The sequence below is a fragment of the Sinohyriopsis cumingii genome, chromosome 10 (assembly GCF_028554795.1).
Source record: "Sinohyriopsis cumingii isolate HCF-2022 chromosome 10, ASM2855479v2, whole genome shotgun sequence".
Lineage (NCBI taxonomy): Eukaryota > Metazoa > Mollusca > Bivalvia > Unionida > Unionidae > Sinohyriopsis > Sinohyriopsis cumingii.
This window is the reverse complement of record NC_142970.1, coordinates 2,021,186-2,043,483: the sequence shown is the minus strand read 5'-3', so window position 1 is coordinate 2,043,483 and position 22,298 is coordinate 2,021,186. Positions and strand designations below refer to the sequence as shown.

Here is a 22,298-nt window from a genome sequence, read left to right as displayed (position 1 = left end):
CCCTATGCCCAACTGGAAACCATTAGAAGTCGTCTGGTGAAAACCCTATGCCCAACTGGAAACTATTAGAAGTCATCTGGTGAAAACCCTATGCCCAACTAGAAACCATTAGAAGTCGTCTGGTGAAAACCCTATGCCCATCAAGAAACCATTAGAAGTCATCTGGTGAAAACCCTATGCCCAACTAGAAACCATTAGAAGTCGTCTGGTAAAAACTCTATGCCCAACTGGAAACCATTAGAAGTCGTCTGGTGAAAACCCTATGCCCAACTAGAAACCATTAGAAGTCGTCTGGTGAAAACCCTATGCCCAACTAGAAACCATTAGAAATCGTCTGGTGAAAACCCTATGCCCACCAAGAAACCATCAGAAATCATCTGGTGAAAACCCTATGCCCATCTAGAAACCATCAGAAATTGTCTGGTGAAAACCCTATGCCCAACTAGAAACCATTAGAAGCCGTTTGGTGAAAACCCTATGCCCATCAAGAAACCATTAGAAGTCATCTGGTGAAAACCCTATGCCCAACTAGAAACCATTAGAAGTCGTCTGGTGAAAACCCTATACCCATCTAGAAACCATTAGAAATCGTCTGGTGAAAACCCTATGCCCAACTAGAAACCATTAGAAGCCGTCTGGTGAAAAGCCTATGCCCAACTAGAAACCATTAGAAATCATCTGGTGAAAACCGTATGCCCAACTAGAAACCATTAGAAGCTGTCTGGTGAAAACCCTAAGCCCAACTAGAAACCATTAGAAATCATCTGGTGAAAACCCTATGCCCAACTAGAAACCATTAGAAGCCGTCTGGTGAAAACCCTATGCCCATCAAGAAACCATTAGAAGTCATCTGGTGAAAACCCTATGCCCAACTAGAAACCATTAGAAGTCGTCTGGTGAAAACCCTATGCCCATCAAGAAACCATTAGAAGTCATCTGGTGAAAACCCTATGCCCAACTAGAAAGCATTAGAAGTTGTCTGGTGAAAACCCTATGCCCAACTAGAAACCATTAGAAGTCGTCTGGTGAAAACCCTATGCCCATCAAGAAACCATTAGAAGTCATCTGGTGAAAACCCATGCCCAACTAGAAACCATTAGAAGTCGTCTCGTGAAAGCCCTATGCCCAACTGGAAACCATTAGAAGTCGTCTGGTGAAAACCCAATGCCCATCAAGAAACCATCAGAAGTCACCTGGTGAAAACCCTATGCTCAACTAGAAACCATTAGAAGTCATCTGGTGAAAATCCTATGCCCAACTGGAAACCATTAGAAGTCATCTGGTGAAAACCCTATGCCCAACTGGAAACCATTAGAAGTCATCTGGTGAAAACCCTATGCCCAACTAGAAACCATTAGAGGTCATGTGGTGAAAACCCTATGCCCATCAAGAAACTGTTAGAAGTCATCTGGTGAAAACCGTATGCCCAACTAGAAACCATTAGAAGTTGTCTGGTGAAAACCCTATGCCCATCTAGAAACCATTAGAAATCGTCTGGTGAAAACCCTATGCCCAACTAGAAACCATTAGAACCTGTCTGGTGAAAACCCTATGCCCATCAAGAAACCATTAGAAATCATCTGGTGAAAACCCTATGCCCATCTAGAAACCATTAGAAATCGTCTGGTGAAAACCCTATGCCCAACTAGAAACCATTAGAAGCCGTCTGGTGAAAACCCTATGCCCATCAAGAAACCATTAGAAATCATCTGGTGAAAACCCTATGCCCAACTGGAAACCATTAGAAGTCATCTGGTGAAAACCCTATGCCCAACTAGAAACCATTAGAAGTTGTCTGGTGAAAAACCCTATGCCCATCTAGAAACCATTAGAAATCGTCTGGTGAAAACCCTATGCCCAACTAGAAACCATTAGAAGTTGTCTGGTGAAAACCCTATGCCCATCTAGAACCATTAGAAGCTGTCTGGTGAAAACCCTATGCCCAACTAGAAACCATTAGAAATCGTCTGGTGAAAACCCTATGCCCATCTAGAAACCATCAGAAATCGTCTGGTGAAAACCCTATGCCCATCTAGAAACCATTAGAAGTCGTCTGGTGAAAACCCTATGCCCATCTAGAAACCATTAGAAGTCATCTGGTGAAAACCCTATGCCCAACTAGAAACCATCAAAAGTCATCTGGTGAAAACCCCATGTTGATGAGACTTTCCATTCTGGACAAGTAATAACAGCAGAACATTTTGAAGATGACCACCATGGTGGGGATACTGGATGCCAGATTGGCACCATTGTCATACAGGACCACCAGCCAGACATAACAAGATTGGCAACATCGTCATTTAGGACAACCAGCTAGACAAAACAAGATTGGCAACATCGTCATTTAGGACAACCAGCTAGACATAACAAGATTGGCAACATCGTCATTTAGGACATCCAGCTAGACATAACAAGATTGGCAACATCATCATTTAGGACAACCAGCCAGACATAACAAGATTGGCAACATTGTCATTTAGGACAACCAGCTAGACAAAACAAGATCAGTACCATCATCAACTAGGACCACAGCTGGATAACAAAAAAACATTTGGTGAAAAGCTTATCCATCTACGAAAAGTAACAATAACAAGATTTTCAAAATGGCCACTGGATTATTTACTAGAATTTTTTATAGTACATTGAGTGAAATGAAATAAGTACTTTTGCTATAATGAAAACCTTGCTGGGAACAAATGTACATCACTGCTAAAATGTGCGATAACTGCCTGCATTCATTGCTCGACAAACATGCCCCAGCCACCAAGTGCAGAGTATCGATTCAAAAGTATTCTCCATGGTATAGGCGTTGGCTTTCCAACAGACTCACTATTCATAAGCAAATCTATCAAGCCGTTAAGAAGAATGTCACATATATAGTCTATGCAGCGAAATCAGCCCACTACACTACTAAGATCATGGAAAGTTCCAGCTGCAAAGAGCTCTTCCAGATTATTAACAAGCTAATGCCGAAGGAACAAATGTACACCACTTCCAACTACCTTCTCTCTAGTCGACCTTCTGGACCTATTTGCAAATTTCTCTGTGACAAAGTACAAACCATTAGAGATAAGCTTGACAACACAATCTCAACTGACTCGTCGTCACCATAGAGTTGGGATACAGAATTTCAGTGTCAACCATTAGCAGCATTTGAACCTGTCTCTATGGATTTAGCATGTACAATCACGATGAAGAGTCAAGTGAACTTGATCCAATTCCAAAATCACTGCTTCTTGAGTGGTTAGATCCAATATTGCCTTCACTAACTGATGTTATTAATACCTCTCTCTCATCCAGGGAATTTCCATCATTTTTCAAAACTGCTATTGTAAAGCCTCTACTGAAGAAACCAACACTCGACCATAACGATTTAAAGAACAACTGCCCAGTTTCTAATTTCCCATTCATATAAAGAATCTTAGAAAAGGTTGTTCTATCCCAGCATGTATCTCATCTGAATTCAAACAGTCTTTTTAGCAACGTACAATCTGCATATCACCCTTGCCACAGTACTGAAACTACTCTTCTAAGAGTAGTTAATGACATTCTCTCTGCTTTGGATAGCGGAAAGATTACAGTCCTCACCCTCCTTGATTTGTCAGCAGCAATTGTCACAATATCCATCATGTATTTGTCATTCATGACACAGCCTTACTGTGGTTCACGTCCTACTTGGGCAACAGGACACAAATTGTATCTGCAAATGGAATACACTCCAGCCCAGTTTTTATTTTCCACAGGGTTCTGTTCTTGGACCTGTTCTCTTCATTCTATACACTCAGCCACTCTCAAGTGTCATATATCATCATCCATTGTCTCACCAATTGTACGCTGACGACACCCAAATATACAAATCCAGCCACCCAACTGAAGTTGATGCTACCATCCAAGGTGTAGAGAGATGCATTTCTGATGTGAAATCATGGATGACATGTAACAAGCTGCAGATAAATGATGATAAAACTGAGGCCATTCTGATCACAACACAAAGACGTTCTCATTCACATCCTTTACCTCAAACAATAAATATCAGCAACACCAACACTGAATTCACAGTCAATACGAAACCTCGGTGTCACTCTGGACAGTACTCTCACACTGCACGAACGTGTCATGAACATATGCAAGGCTGCATATTTTAAGCTGAGACACATCAGCTCCATTCACAAATATCTTTCAGTTGATGCCACTAAAACACTTGTGTGTTCATTAGCACTAACACAGCTGCTCAGATCATACTTAGAGTACTACAATCAGAGCACACCTCCCTGCCGCTCTGTTCCCTACACTGGCTATCCATTCAATCCAGAATCAAACAAACAATTTGTTCTCTGTGCTACGTTTCACTAACGGACTCCAGTCCAACATATCTATCTGACCTCACCCATGTATACACACCAGCAAGATACTTACATTCCTCTTCTGACAATTGTATATACATTATTCCCATTACAAAATGAAGTCACACAGACAAAGTTCTTTTGTATACCAGGGCCCAGCAACGTGCAATGAATTGCCCATGAACTTAGACACAAAGACACAGTGAACACATTCGAGAGTGCTCTCAAAACTCCCTTATTTCGACTGCAAGAACAAACTTAAAGACCTAATAATGTTTCCTACCTTAAATATTTTCACCCCAGAAGAACCACTGACCCATGAGAAGCTACTGGCAAGCTTTCTCACACACCACGTTAGCTGAATCTGAGACCAACCTATGCAGACAGAGGTGAGATGGCAGTGATCCGGAAATGTGAGTGCTTTAGACCACTTGGCCACCTGGGGCCACTTTGTAGAACTTAAAAATGTTAATAATATTACTGTAATATTTTGGCAGCCACTCCAAGATCATGTCTTATCTGAATCTGTGTTATAATGAAACATGTTATAGCAGGCTTTCATAAAACATACATAATAGGGATCCTGAAATTCTAATGCCAGTCATTTTTCCACCTAATATTATTTGGCAACCAGATGTTATGTTTGTAAACATTAATAAAAAACATTCCATGACGGTATAGTAAGTTGTATCAAAAACAGAAAATTTGTAGACTTAAGTGTTAAATATATTTTGGATTTGCTGCTGCTTCAGATTTTGTGATATTCCATTCCATGCTTTACCAAACAACAACACACCAACTGTCTGAAAATCTATAGACTTCTTCCAAACTCAAAGTTCAAGCTCTTCACAAAGTATAAAGAAAAATAGTCCAGAATGAAAGTTACTATGCAAAAATTGTTTCTTTCAGCCATAGTGCTGACTTTTTTTTACCCCTAACTCAATCCATCCTTCTTACCCAACATATGCAAGTCATCCACAAACTTTGGCGAAGGCACATGGTCAATAACTGAACATTTTGTGCAGATGCCACTTTTGATCTTTCAGTCACAGTGACCTTGACTTTTGACTTTGTGACCACAAAATCTGTAGGCTTATTCCTTACCCAAAGTGCAAGCCATCCACAGTTTTGTTCAGGTCTACAATGCAAAATTAAAGTCTTTGTGGAAACCATTTTTTTCCTTTCAATCAGTGACCTTTACTTTGATCTCCTTACCCCAAGATTTGGCAGGATTCTTCCTTACTCCCAAGTGCCAGCCAGTCACAAAAACATGGCTACTGAAGATGGTGGAGAACTATTTACTTTGACCTCTTTACCCCAAAATTTGGTAGGATTTTACCTTACTCCAAAGTGCAAACCAGCCACAAAAACATGGATACTGAAGATGGTGGAGAACTATTTTTCTTCTGTCACATTAATTTAAAACTTTCACTTTTGACCCTGAAATCAATAAAGCTCCTCCTTAACCCTAGTTCAAATGATGCACACAGTCTGGCAACTCCAGATGGCAGAGAACTGGATTTGCTGTGCAGAAACCACTTTCTTCTTTCAGTCAGTTACCCTGACCATTACCTTTTGACCAGGAAGTCAATAAGATTCCGCCTCATCCTATGAGAGAACTAGATTCATGTGTCCTCCTTTAGTCACGGTGACATTTATCTGTGACCTTTATTCAGTTTTAAATCAACAGGATACTTCCTTACCCCAAATGGAAGCCATACATATATGTAGCTGGTGGACAACTCAAGTTAATTTGCAAAAACAATAATTGGTAACTGAGGGACATATGGATGAATTGACATCATAACATTATAGCAGTGAGGGACATATGGATGGATTGACATCATAACATTATAGCTGTGAGGGACATATGGATGAATTGACATCATAACATTATAGCTGTGAGGGACATATGGATGGATTGACATCATAACATTATAGCTGTGAGGGACATATGGATGGATTGACATCATAACATTGCTGTGAGGGACACATGGATGGATTGACATCATAACATTATAGCTGTGAGGGACATATGGATGGATTGACATCATAACATTATAGCTGTGAGGGACATATGGATGAATTGACATCATAACATTATAGCTGTGAGGGACATATGGATGGATTGACATCATAACATTATAGCTGTGAGGGACATATGGATGGATTGACATCATAACATTATAGCTGTGAGGGACATATGGATGGATTGACATCATAACATTGCTGTGAGGGACACATGGATGGATTGACATCATAACATTATAGCTGTGAGGGACATATGGATGGATTGACATCATAACATTATAGCTGTGAGGGACATATGGATGGATTGACATCATAACATTGCTGTGAGGGACATATGGATGGATTGACATCATAACATTATAGCTGTGAGGGACATATGGATGGATTGACATCATAACATTGCTGTGAGGGACATATGGATGGATTGACATCATAACATAATAGTTGTGAGGACATATGGATGAACTGACATCATAACATTATAGCTGTGAGGGACATATGGATGGATTGACATCATAATATTATAGCTGTGAGGGACATAAGGATGGATTGACATCATAACATAATAGCTGTGAGGGACATAAGGATGGATTGACATCATAACATTATAGCTGTGACGGACATATGGATGAATTGACATCATAACATAATAGCTGTGAAGGACATAAGGATGGATTGACATCATAACATTATAGCTGTGAGGGACATATGGATGAATTGACATCATAACATTATAACTGTGAAGGACATAAGGATGGACTGACATCATAACATTATAGCTGTGAGGGACATATGGATGAATTGACATCATAACATTATAGCTGTGAAGGACATAAGGATGGATTGACATCATAACATTATAGCTGTGAGGGACATATGGATGGATTGACATCATAACATTAAAGCTGTGAAGGACACATTATAGCTGTGAGGGACACATGGATGGATTGACATAATAACATTATAGCTGTGAGGGACATATCGATGAATTGACATCATAACATTATAGCTGTGAGGGACATATGGATGGATTGACATCATAACATTATAGCTGTGAAGGACACATTATAGCTGTGAGGGACACATGGATGGATTGACATAATAACATTATAGCTGTGAGGAACATATGGATGGATTGACATCATAACATTGCTGTGAGGGACATATGGATGGATTGACATCATAACATTATAGCTGTGAAGGACACATTATAGCTGTGAGGGACACATGGATGGATTGACATAATAACATTATAGCTGTGAGGAACATATGGATGGATTGACATCATAACATTGCTGTGAGGGACATATGGATGGATTGACATCATAACATTATAGCTGTAAAGGACACATTATAGCTGTGAGGGACACATGGCTGGATTGACATAATAACATTATAGCTGTGAGGGACATATGGATCGATTGACATCATAACATTATAGCTGTAAAGGACACATTATAGCTGTGAGGGACACATGGCTGGATTGACATAATAACATTATAGCTGTGAGGGACACATGGATGGACTGACATCATAACATAATAGCTGTGAGGGACATATGGATGGATTGACATAATAACATTATAGCTGTGAGGGACATAAGGATGGATTGACATCATAACATTATAGCTGTGAGGGACATATGGATGGATTGACATCATAACATTATAGCTGTGAGGGACATGGATGAATTGACATCATAACATTATAGCTGTGAGGGTCATATGGGTGGACTGACATGATAACATTATAGCTGTGAGGGACATAAGGATGGACTGACATCATAACATTATAGCTGTGAGGGACATGGATGAATTGACATCATAACATTATAGCTGTGAGGGTCATATGGGTGGACTGACATGATAACATTATAGCTGTGAGGGACATAAGGATGGACTGACATCATAACATTATAGCTGTGAGGGACATATGGATGAACTGACATCATAACATTATAGCTGTGAGGGACATATGGATGGATTGACATCATAACATTATAGCTGTGAGGGACATATGGATGAATTGACATCATAACATTATAGCTGTGAAGGACACATTATAGCTGTGAGGGACACATGGATGGATTGACATAATAACATTATAGCTGTGAGGGACATATGAATGGATTGACATCATAACATTGCTGTGAGGGACATATGGATGGATTGACATCATAACATTGCTGTGAGGGACATATGGATGGATTGACATCATAACATTATAGCTGTGAAGGACACATTATAGCTGTGAGGGACACATGGATGGATTGACATAATAACATTATAGCTGTGAGGGACATATGGATGAATTGACATCATAACATAATAGCTGTGAGGGACATATGGATGGACTGACATCATAACATTATAGCTGTGAGGGACATATGGATGGACTGACATCATAACATAATAGCTGTGAGGGACATATGGATGAATTGACATCATAACATAATAGCTGTGAGGGACATATGGATGGACTGACATCATAACATTATAGCTGTGAGGGACATATGGATGGACTGACATCATAACATAATAGCTGTGAGGGACATATGGATGGATTGACATCATAACATTATAGCTGTGAGGGACATATGGATGGATTGACATAATAACATTATAGCTGTGAGGGACATACGGATGGATTGACATCATAACATTATAGCTGTGAGGGACATAAGAATGGATTGACATCATAACATAGCTGTGAGGGATATATGGATGGATTGACATAATAACATTATAACTGTGAGGGACATAAGGATGGATTGGCATCATAACATTATAGCTGTGAGGGACATATGGATGGATTGGCATCATAACATTATAGCTGTGAGGGACATGGATGAATTGACATCATAACATTATAGCTGTGAGGGATATATGGATGGATTGACATAATAACATTATAACTGTGAGGGACATAAGGATGGATTGGCATCATAACATTATAGCTGTGAGGGACATATGGATGGATTGGCATCATAACATTATAGCTGTGAGGGATATATGGATGGATTGACATAATAACATTATAACTGTGAGGGACATATGGATGGATTGACATCATAACATTATAACTGTGAGGGACATATGGATGGATTGACATCATAACATTATAGCTGTGAGGGACATATGGATGGATTGGCATCATAACATTATAGCTGTGAGGGATATATGGATGGATTGACATAATAACATTATAACTGTGAGGGACATATGGATGGATTGACATCATAACATTATAACTGTGAGGGACATATGGATGGATTGACATCATAACATTATAGCTGTGAGGGACATATGGATGGATTGGCATCATAACATTATAGCTGTGAGGGACATGGATGAATTGACATCATAACATTATAGCTGTGAGGGTCATATGGGTGGACTGACATAACATTATAGCTGTGAGGGACATAAGGATGGACTGACATCATAACATAGCTGTGAGGGACATAAGGATGGATTGACATCATAACATTATAGCTGTGAGGGACATATGGATGAACTGACATCATAGCATTATAGCTGTGAGGGACATAAGGATGAATTGATATCATAACATTATAGCTGTGAGGGACATATGGATGAACTGACATCATAACATTATAGCTGTGAGGGACATAAGGATGGATTGATATCATAACATTATAGCTGTGGGGGACATATGGATGAACTGACATCATAACATTATAGCTGTGAGGGACATAAGGATGGATTGATATCATAACATTATAGCTGTGAGGGACATATGGATGAACTGACATCATAACATTATAGCTGTGAGGGACATAAGGATGGATTGATATCATAACATTATAGCTGTAAGGGACATATGGATGAACTGACATCATAACATTATAGCTGTGAGGGACATAAGGATGGATTGATATCATAACATTATAGCTGTGAGGGACATATGGATGAATTGACATCATAACATTATAGCTGTGAGGGACATATGGATGAATTGACATCATAACATTATAGCTGTGAGGGACATATGGATGGATTGGCATCATAACATTATAGCTGTGAAGGACATAAGGATGGATTGACATCATAACATAGCTGTGAGGGACATAAGGATGAATTGACATCATAATATTATAGCTGTGAGGGACATATGGATGGATTGACATCATAACATTATAGCTGTGAGGGACATATGGATGAATTGACATCATAACATTATAGCTGTGAAGGACATAAGGATGGATTGACATCATAACATTGCTGTGAGGGACATATGGATGGATTGACATCATAACATTATAGCTGTGAAGGACACATTATAGCTGTGAGGGACACATGGATGGATTGACATCATAACATTATAGCTGTGAGGGACATATGGATGAACTGACATCATAACATTATAGCTGTGAAGGACACATTATAGCTGTGAGGGACATAAGGATGGATTGACATCATAACATTATAGCTGTGAGGGACATAAGGATGGATTGACATCATAACATTATAGCTGTGAGGGACATATGGATGGATTGACATCATAACATTATAGCTGTGAGGGACATAAGGATGGATTGACATCATAACATTATAGCTGTGAAGGACACATTATAGCTGATAAGGACACATGGATGGATTGACATAATAACATTACAGCTGTGCCTAAGGTGGGCATAAACATGGTAGATGGTATGAAGGACTATTATTCGTAGTATATTTTTGTAAGGTTTTGGCAAGACCAGGAGATAAACTTTCACAACTCTTTTCACTTGTGCTTTGTGGCTATAGAGTGCTTAAATTGGGAAAACATAATGACAACACAACTGTATGGGATAACTATGGGCATCTTATGTTCAGTGTCTGACATTTCAAGTTAGTAAATGGTCATTTGAATTCACTTGCTGGTTATCATTTGAACACATCTGTCATCATATGAGCTCATTTATTAGTCATGTCCAGTGAATACAACCATTATATATATAATCATACTCCTGAATGTGTAACACTAACCTCAACCTGGCTGTAGAGCTGGCAACCATTTTCTGCACTGCCTCCTTGGTGATGTGACATGTGTTGAGGAGTTCATGGGCCTTTGTCCACCTATTCAGCAATTACAAAAATCTAGATATATTTGCACTGAACAAGTATTTTGGACTTTTATATTTCAATTGGCATTATTTGTCATGGTGTTCCTTGGTACTTTACTCATGAGTAGTAAAATAAATGATGGTTAACAGCCACTACTAGAGCAATTTATTATGTACTTAAGTGTGAAATTGAGACTTATTGGCAAAATAATTTTCACATTTTTTTCATTCATACATTTTTGTATGTGAAAAATATAACCTTATATTTTTACCTGTGAAAAACATATCTCCTTATATTTTTAGATGTGAAAATATAAGATTACCCATCATGCAATGTGATGCTAGATTGTGTCACTGTGCTTACAAAAGTTGTATAGTGTTATGAGTCTATGCTCTTAAAATAAGTAACAAAAAAGAGTGCATAGCAACAAGCTTCGTAAAATTCAAGAAGTAATTTATTTCCCTAGAATATAAAGTGAAAATGAAAATAATTCACTTATGGTATTACAAATTAAATCACAAAATAATCCAAGAATTATAGACACAAGTCCAAATAACCTGAAGTTCTGAGTAAAATTTAGTAGAAATCCATATAAGGTCCAATGCAAAGTGGTGATGTCCCTGTGATGGCATGCAATGTGTCAACAGTTGAATCATAATAACACAATTCAAGAATATATCCTTTTACTTGTATTTCACAATAAATCACAATAAATTAATTTAGGGCACTTTATATTTCCAGGGAAGAATATTTTGAATTAACTTTACTCAAATCAAAATACTGCACAATAATGACAGAACTTGATTCTGCCAGATATCAATGCAGTGGCCCCAAGTGGCCGAGTGGTCTAAAGCGCTCTCCATTATGGATCACTGCCATCTCACCTCTGTCTGCGTGGGTTCGAGTCTCAGATTCAGCTAATGTGGGTATGTGAGAAAGCCTGCCAGTAGCTTCTCGTGGGTTGGTGGTTCTTTCCGGGGTTTTCCCAGGTTCTTCCTCCACCATTAATACTGGCCGCCAAGTATAGCCTATCGTGTGCTGAAAAGTGGCGTTAAACCCTACGACAACAACAACAGCTATCAATGCAAGAATGAATAATCTTTCCAGTGACAAGATTAGATGTCCTCTACTTGACCTTGGGTCACAATTAACATTTAAATAAACATTACCTAAAGGAAAATAACAGAATGTTCTTAATGTTTACAAAGTAAAACATCAGTTACAGTTACTATTTGAAAGTCTGTTAAGCAAAACTATACTATATAACCTGGACATTAGGTACACCAGGTAAATTGTAGGGGAATCCCAATAACCTAGACTCAGACCCAAAAAGACATATTTACTTTCATTAATATTGATCCTGATACATAGAGACCCATATACAAAGAGAATAGTTTAGCTATGTATCAGTTGTTTACAGAATAAAATTTAAAAAAATAAAATAAATCACTAATTCAGGTCAAGTAAAAAAATGAACTTGATTTTGGACAAGGTCAAGTCCAACATACAATGTTACATTACAAAAGCATATAATGAAATTAAAAATAAACTAAGAAACAAGCAATGTAAATCAAATATATAAAACAACATGCTACAACAAAAATGAGTACTTTCTGAGCTAGAATAAATACATAGTAACTGCTTTACATTTCAGACATGGAAAATAATCTTTGATATAGACATTTAACCTGATGCCATTTGCATCTCTCTGAAGTTATTTCCCCTTACAATCTTGACAACAATCACAAACCTTGCATTGCTGAATTGGGTATGCACTGTTTTCAGATAGGATCAAAAAGTTTACAAAATGAAAAAAATTTAATTTACTGCAACAGATCTATGAAAGTGAGGTGAAAATAATCTAAACTTTAATTCTGGAGCAAGTTTGGTATAAAATAAAAAGATAATTTTCTTTTCCTACATTAATACTGTGTGTATATTTCATCTTTGCCACTTTGTTAAAATATCATTTTCACTTATTGGACTTCAAGGGTAAATAGTAAAAACAAGAGCCAGATTTCCCCCCTTTTTATATATTTTGTAATTCATTCATTACACATTCAGAAGCTGGTACTGTCTAGTCTGCCAAAATTTGTTTTCCTTAGTTTAATAAAAGCTAAAGATAGTGTACTTTAGACTAATTCGGGAGGACTTCTCAAGCAAATGGAAGCAGCCATTTTGGTAAGTTGTGTGCATAGATCATGCCCAATTTCCACAAGCACAATATTCAAAGACATTTCAGCCACAGTACAACATGAAAGTAACATAGAGGTATACCAACATTTTCTCCAATGTGCATGTTACAGATGTAAATAACTTTACCTCATACCTGTCACTCTCTCAGAAGTTCATACTTATCTGAAGAGTGAAAATCCCATTTTGATATGACCATTCACTGAGGTGGAGTAGTGATGTTTTCGAAATGGCTGTTGTGTTGTCCATAACAGATGCAAGGCAATCCCATTTTAATTCTGGGCTAACTAGACACAAGAAGTCATCTGTGAAAATCGCATGTTGATATGAACAAGCTTTTGAAGAAGGCTACCATGAAAGCCAGCTTGGATGTCAGATTGGCACCCTTTTATTATTACTTTCTGTCAGAAGACTATCATTCTCTTTTGGAGAAGCAGTTTAAATTTTCAAAATGGCTGCCATAGCATCAACTTAGTTACATATGAGCACCATTTTTATTTATGATGTGAAAAGCCAGTGTTGATAGGATTATCCTTTCAGGAGTAGCAATAACAAGATTTTCAAGATGCCACTCATGTGGCCATACTGGATTCTGAGCAGCACAATTTTCATTTAGGACCATCTAGACATTGGGGTGTAAAGCTTCATGGCAACCCTTGTAGTAGCAATAACAAACTTGTGTTGACATATGGACAGAGAGATGCCAGACATCAAAGAGCACATGAAAAATGACAACAGGTTATGACCAGTAGAGCTGAAAACAATCCTTCATAGTTTTATCAAAAGCTACTCTGCTGTTTGAAGAAGCCATGATAAATGTGATCAATATTGACAAATTCTAAATGGATGATGAACAATACACGAGTTACAAATACATACCACTCTACCTCAAATGGTCTTCAAAAAGGTAAGAAAATTAGTATCGTCTTCACAAAAACCATGGTGCATGTATACTCAAACATATTTGTAATAGCTAACTCCCTTTTAGTTTGACCAAATCACATCTGTAATATCCTGCATGAATGACAAACAGTTCAATATTCATACACTTAATACACTACTTATAATTCTATCATATATGGTGTCTTTTCTACTCACCATTCTATAATATATGGTGTCTTTTCTACTTACCATTCTATAATGGACAGTGTCTTTTCTACCTACCATTCTATTATATATGGTGTCTTTTCTAATTACCATTCTATCATATATGGTGTCTTTTGTTCAATTGTCATTTCTGGATCCGTTTCAATTGAAAAATACTTGTCCCTCAACTTCAAGGCCTGCAAAAGTAGAAAATTTTAATCGAACGAATTACAATTTGTACTGTATATGTAGCTACAGAGAAATCTGTCAGGTGATGCATACACATAATGGGTGGGTGGCTGAATGGTCTAAGGTGATCATCCTCACAAATCAAATACATCTTACCTCTGCCTGCCTAGGTTCAAAAATTACAGCTTGACCAACAAGGGTATGTGAGAAAGCTTGCAGGTAGCTTTTTGTGGGTTGGTAGTTTTCTCCATGGGTTGGTGGTTCTCCCTGGGGATTCTTATAGGCTCTTTATTTATCAATAATACTGGCTATCATATATGCTTATCACGTACTGAAAATGGTGTTAAACCCCCAAAATCACAATCACCTTTACATAAACCTGTCTCAGTAGACACCTTCATATAAACTGGTCAGAGCAGACACTGCCACATAAACCGGTCAGAAAACACACCTTCACATAAACCTGTCTCTGCAGACACCTTTAAAAAAACCTATCCAAGCAGTCACCTTGACATAAAGTATAACAATAATGAACTTCCTGTATTAAGTTATCTCATATATCTAACTTATGTAAAGGACAAAAGGACAAATTTGTGTGATCTTTTGAGTGTCCTGAATAGACAGCGCTCATAGTATGAAGAGTCACCCAATCAAACTCTTGTTTCTAATTACATCTGCTAATAATTAAGTTTATCTTGAATAAGAAACAGACAAGACAGTTCACCTTATCAAATGGCCAGCCTAGCAGTTTATAACATGGTAAGTGTGCCTTGACTGCAAATGACTGAAAAGAATGTGATCCTGTATTGATTATTTCTGCAAGAAACACCACTTCTAGTTGTACAAGTCTGCTTTCTTCCAATAATAACAAAAATGTCCTGAGCTGCCATCCAAATTTAAGAAATCTGTTTAAATCAGAATACACTGCCTAATAACATTACCATTAGTAATTTATTTCCCCTGAATCCAGTAATCACAGAAAGACTCAAAAATTAGTTTTTCCCACTGATATAAAATAAAGACTATACATATAGTATGTACAGGAGGTACAGTTTAGAATATTTTTTTATAATTACATGTACCTGCATCTGTCATTACTGGATGGCTACATGTACCTCCCTCTGTCATTACTGGATGGCTACATGTACCTCCCTCTGTCATTACTGTATGGCTACATGTACCTCCCTCTGTCATTACTGGATGGCTACATGTACCTCCCTCTGTCATTACTGGATGGCTACATGTACCTCCCTCTGTCATTACTGGATGGCTAACCATATATTGGATATTCTTCAATTTAAGCTTCATCTCACATTTATAGGAAGGTATGGAAGGGCTTATCGAATTTCATGTAATTTTTCGTAAATGGAAAAATAATTATCAATTTCAGTGTATGAAAAATTATATGTATAATAAATAATTATCATTTTGTGGTACTGACCGTGTACAAAAAATAAAGGGATCCTACTGAACAAGTTCTACAGAACGCACACTACTCAACAATCCAACAGTACAAATGGACAAATATTTTCTGTCTCATTCTGTTCTCAACTCAAGAATCCAATTACTATAAAAATAAAAGTACTCAAAATGATTTTTTTTCTTCGAGAGAGAGAGAGAGAGAGAAAGAGAGAGAGGATTATGTTTCAGTGTGCAAGCCTGTCTGCATTTAGAGCATATGTAGCTATTATGTTGTGTAATGTTGGCAAAATGATTAAGATGGCCTGAACATGTATGAGTATTTATTGGTAAATTGTACACAGTAATTAGACCAACAAGTAGGTCTCTGCTTTTGTTATGTCTGCTGTCAGTAAAAAAAGCAGAGATCTACTTGTAGGTCTATGCAATGATCTGAGTCCATGTTGTCAAGAAACAATGTGCAACTTGTATTCTTACAGCAACAACCTCATTTTCAAATTACGATAAAGAATATAAAGGACTTAAAACATGCTTTAGTTAATGTGCATGAGCGTGTGGGTGGGTGGGAGGGAAAGAGAAATTTTGTCAGTGTACAAGACCATATTTATTCAGGGCAGTTTTAACTGTAGCTTTTGCAAAGAGAAAAAAGACTATTTCCAGTTACCTGATAATCGTCATAATCCTCATGTATTAGGACACAACTATATTCCATTATCAATAAACACCTCTAAATCAACAATTCATTCTTGTTTTTATTACAATATACATTGTTAAAATAACCACATGGCTATGCAGTGTTATGGTTATTCCAGTTGAAACCAGATAGAAGGCAAGATTTGAAATACATATACATGTTCAGGTCAAATCAGCCAGGCTGCGAGTAGGGAAATGAGGATACATTTATATAATTATTAGTTTGATAACATTTGTTTGTGTGTGTGTGATTTGGATTTTTAACGTAGCTTTAACAATTTGTCAGTCATATCGCTACGATGTCTGCAGTGTGACAGTTTATAGCGATGTCTAGCACTGGGGCAACATGCCGCAGACATGTAGCATGATGTCCCACCCAGTCACATTATCCTGACACCAGGCCGACCAGACCTGACACTAACCTCTTAATGCTGAGCGCCAAGCGAGGCAGATGTTAGTACCATTTTTGTAAGTCTTTGGTATGACTTGGCTGGGGATTGAACCCAAAACCTCCCACATCTGAGGCGGATGCTCTAACCACTAGGCCACCACAGCGGTGAGGATACATTTAAATAATTATTAGTTTGATAACTGGATTGTGTACAAAAAATTAAAAGGTACAAAAAAATACATGAAATACAGTACTCATAATGTGATTATGTCAGCATTCTCTGAGAAGCATAATTTACAATAAAAATGTAGCTTTATGAAAGCTAAAACTTTTTTTTTACCATATAATACAAACCTACATATTATCATTGCATTACTATATCTCTTCCTGGCACTAGTGTCCAAACCTAAGGACATTATTCCCTCCTACAATTAGTAACTAAGGGGATCTAGAATAAAAAAAAAAACAGAATAATCCCAATATGATACCTCAGTCAACTTCTGACAATCAAAATATCTTCCTTTTTTGACTTGGTCTGCTACTGAATGAAACCAAAGCTGAGAGGGAGAAGAAAGCTGTGCATTAATAGCGGGAAAATATTACATATTATCAGCCCACCCCACCCCAAAAGACTACATTTTATTAGCAGGAAAATATTACATATTATCAGCCCACCCCAAAAAAGACTACATCTTAATAGCAGGAAAATATTACATATTATCAGGACCCCTCCCTCAAAAGACTACATTTTAACAGTTGGAAAAAATTACATTATCAGCCCACCCCCAAAAAACTACATTTTAATAGTAGGAAAATATTACATAGTATCAGCACCCCCCCCCAAAAAAACTACATCTTAATAGCAGGAAAATATTACACATTATCAGCCCACCCCAAAAAAGACTACATCTTAATAGCAGGAAAATATTACATATTTTTAGCACACCCAAAATAGACATCTTAATAGCAGGAAAATATTACATATTATCAGCCCACCCCAAAAAAGACTACATCTTAATAGCAGGAAAATATTACATATTATTAGCACACCCAAAAAAGACTACATCTTAATAGCAGGAAAATATTACATATTTTATCGACCTAGTGCTGTGTTATCACCAGAAAACTGCTTTCAGTATGTCATCTAAAGGAGAATGATTCAAAAGGACCATGATGCAACACTAGCCCTGACCACATGGGGTTTGATTTTCATGAAAGAGAAATCTCTTGCAATTAGAAAATGATAAGCTTTTTTTACAAGTCCAAACAATCCAGTTCAAGATGATGACTGCTGAAATATCTGAAGTACGTTTTATGGGGAGAAAATGATGATCATGGCCTTTCTTTTTCTGCTTCATCTAGCTATACAGAATCAAAAAGCTATATCCAGCAAAGGAATTTATCTTGATCAATCCTAGCACAGATATGACTGAAACTGTGCATTTCAATAAGAACATCAGCTACTGAAGGTAACTCATTCTTAGCCAGAAACCCAAGGTGAAAAAACAGAGAGACCTTTTCACTGATAAAGCATGAATTTGACTCCTTCCCCTTGTTAAGGAGAGTAAGACTGTGTGAAAGGTAAAATTCCTAAAGAAGCTTTACTCAAAGATTTATAAGGAGATTTATAAAGTGTCAAAAGAACACATCAGAGGTTCCACCTAAGCACTAATGAAAATCTGAAACTGCAGTTCAATGGGGAGCAAACAATCACTGCATCTCCTCTGGCACTAATTACACAAAATTTGTCCGGTTGCATCATAAACCTTGAAGGCTGATGGTCTAGTGGAGTGATGAATTTGTCAAACTATCCTAAACACTGGTCATGACAGTAAGACCCTTTCATATGAACCAGGTGTGAAGGTGGTGATTTGATCCAACTTCAGACTGAAAAAATCCATTACCCATGCCATCTGGTCTTGCCCTGGAGAGACATAAAAGATGAAACTTGTTGTTCAGTATGAACAAATCCAATATTGAACTGCCCTACAGTTAATAAAGTCTCTCTGCAACAAGCTCTGCTTCCATGAGGACATCTGTCTCCTGTCTGAACAATATCTCTGCAACATTCCTCTTGTCTGAAATGTGGCTGACTCTGAGAGTGATTTCCAATGCTGTTCAATGCGGCAGGTTCCAAACTTCCATGCAGGCAGATGGGGTATGAGTGCTCTTTTGCAACTGAGGTAAACTATGTCTGACATGTTCTCTGTAACAACCAAGCTGTAGCAATGTGTTATGCAATTGATACATGATTGAAGTGCTAGAAAAACAGCCCTCATTTCTAGATTAAGGAGGGAAAATTGTCTTGAGACCACAGGCCCTGCTGACTACTCCCTTGGGCTCTAGGTGAGCCCTCCAGCCTGAATCAGAAGCACTGGTACAAAGGAAGTAATGAGGTTCCAGAATGAGAATTGGAACTCAGGTCACAAACATGGCCTGATTCTCCATCAGCTCAGATGGCGATGAAACTTGGAGGCAAAGGGAATCTGGGCAGACAACTTGAGACAAGGGGGGAGTCCTCATGTGGTTTCCAGTTCCCTGAAGCAAGAACTAGAGAGGCCATATATGAATCCTTCATAGAGGAACTAAGTCCAATGGCACATTCTGAGTCCCCAGAAGAGCGGTAGAGATATCCAGACAATGATGCCTTGTCTAGCTAAAAAAAAGCAAGCATTTGTAAGATTGTGTTGGGAGCAACATTCCCTCTAAGCTGCGCGCGCGCAGTCATGCAGCTGCTCAGACATCCCCGCACAGCTGAATTGTTCTCCACGGAGCAGATCAAAATTACCAAATATTCAATCCAACATTAAAGCTAAAATTACCGTAATGCTTGCACAATGCAGTGCGCATAGCATGCACATCTACCATTCGCTTAGAGGGAACGTTGGCTGGGAGGTATACGAATATTCCTTGATAGGTGAGGCAATTCATCCCCACTTCTATCTTCAACTGACTGTGGATTTGGCCATGATGAATCACCGTCTCTCAACAGAGAGACAATCCCATCAAATGGGCACATCTACAGACATTGTGTACTATCCAGTCATTGAATGTTATAGGATGGGAATGCTTAAGGACCTTAAATGGACTGCTATTACACACATCACCCTGGTGAAAACTTCTGGAGCATAAGCTAGTCTAAAAGAAAGAGACAGATATTGAATATCTCCTGTCCAAGACAAAACTATAGAAATTTTCTGTTGGCTGTGAAGATAGGGATGTGAAGATAAGTATCCTGAAGGTCTATGGAGACTGCCCACTCATTCAGCCTAGTGGCTTTTCTGGCTTAAGCAGCTGTCTCCATCCTGAATCACTCCTGAAGAAGGATTTTTTTTCAAAGGGGAAAGATCAGTGGTTAGTCAAAACTCTCCCCTCTCTTTGAAAGTAAGAAAATCTGGGAATAAAATCCCAGACTTTGTATGCTCTTCACCCTCTCTACTGCACCCTTCATTAAAAGGGAGCACATCTCTTCCAACAGAGATACCAACTGAATATGGACAACATAGGTCATTGAAAGTGCTGGAGGGTTTGGAAGTACTGCCCATAACCCTCTTATTGTGGAAAGGATACATGCATTACAGCCCATAACCCTCTTACTGTGGAAAGGATACATGCATTACAGCCCATAACAATCTTGTAGTGGAAAGATACACATGTTACAGCCCACAACCCTTTTATTGTGGAACAGATACATGTAATACAGCCAATAACCCTCTTACTGTGGAAAGAATACATTCATTACAGCCCATAACCCTCTTATTGAGGAAAGGATACACACATTACAGCCCATAACCCTCTAATTGTGGAAAGAATACATACATTACAGCCCATAACCCTCTTATTGTGGAAAGGATACACACATTACAGCCCATAACCCTCTTATTGCGGAAAGGATGGAAACCATGCCTCAGTAAACTGGCACCTACTGAAATACTGGGACGGAGGGTGGACAGTTTATGAGAGTATGTGACACCACAGGGATGACTGCTTCCAAGCTTGAAGATGAACAGGTCCCATTCATGAGAATAGTGAGCCCTTCTGGGCAATGGAAATAATTTCTGAGTCAGCTCTTTTACCATCAATTAGTGAAGGAACAACAGCAGATCCTACCAGGGCCGTGTCCCAGTAAGTCTCTTCAAACTGGAGGGGATTGTAGCCTCTGAAGATCCTGGAAAGATTGGGACATAGACCTGCTGGAATGAGGTGGTAACTTCATTTAATGCCACTTGAAATGTCCAAATCTCATCCTCCTCCATCACCCAACCCCTCATTCATTCAAGGTGGAGCTAATGCATCAACATCCAACCTTTATCTTGGTCCCCATTCAGGGATGCTATGGCAATGGTCCTCATATCAAGGATAAAACTGCACTCCTAATGAGGCAGCACAACTGTGGGATAGTTCCTAGCAGCATCTGAATACAGTGAAGCTTTTAAATTAGTAGTATGGAGAAGCATATAGTGTTTCCTTACTAAAGACAATTCGGAGTTAGTACAATGAAAGTTTCAAGTCAATGCTGTGATGAGGTTATGGGTTTGGGGACATCTGGACAACTACCATGAGACCCACAAGATTTAGTTCCCTTTTCACTGAGGCTGAATCATGAAGATACAAGCCAAAGAATGTCAACTATGCATGCCAGCTGACAGCCTCAATAACATATTGGAATGTGATGCTCCCTGAAACAAATCAAATATTTCCACAAGGTCTATCTGATTCTGTGACATCTCTGAATATGCTGAGCAAATCATCCACTTCAACCAAAAGGCCAAAGCTTGGTAAGTCACATCTTACATTTTTTTCTCCTTTCACTTGGAGGAAAGATATTGCTGGTCATGGCCGATGCTTTATTCACATCCAAGGTAGCACTCCAAAATGGGT

General features: G+C 38.3%; 1 protein-coding gene across 1 annotated transcript in view; it reads right to left on the bottom strand.

Annotated features, from left to right (window-relative positions):
* Positions 1–22,298, bottom strand: part of LOC149789488 (cytosolic 5'-nucleotidase 3-like) — an 83,246-nt gene that overhangs the window by 23,050 nt on the left and 37,898 nt on the right. Inside the window, exons 5-6 of the mRNA XM_089971503.1 lie at positions 14,837–14,922; positions 11,369–11,458 (exon numbers count right to left, since the gene is read on the bottom strand). Of these exons, the coding sequence (XP_089827629.1) occupies positions 11,369–11,458; positions 14,837–14,922 (176 nt within the window). The remainder of the gene's footprint in view (positions 1–11,368; positions 11,459–14,836; positions 14,923–22,298) is intronic.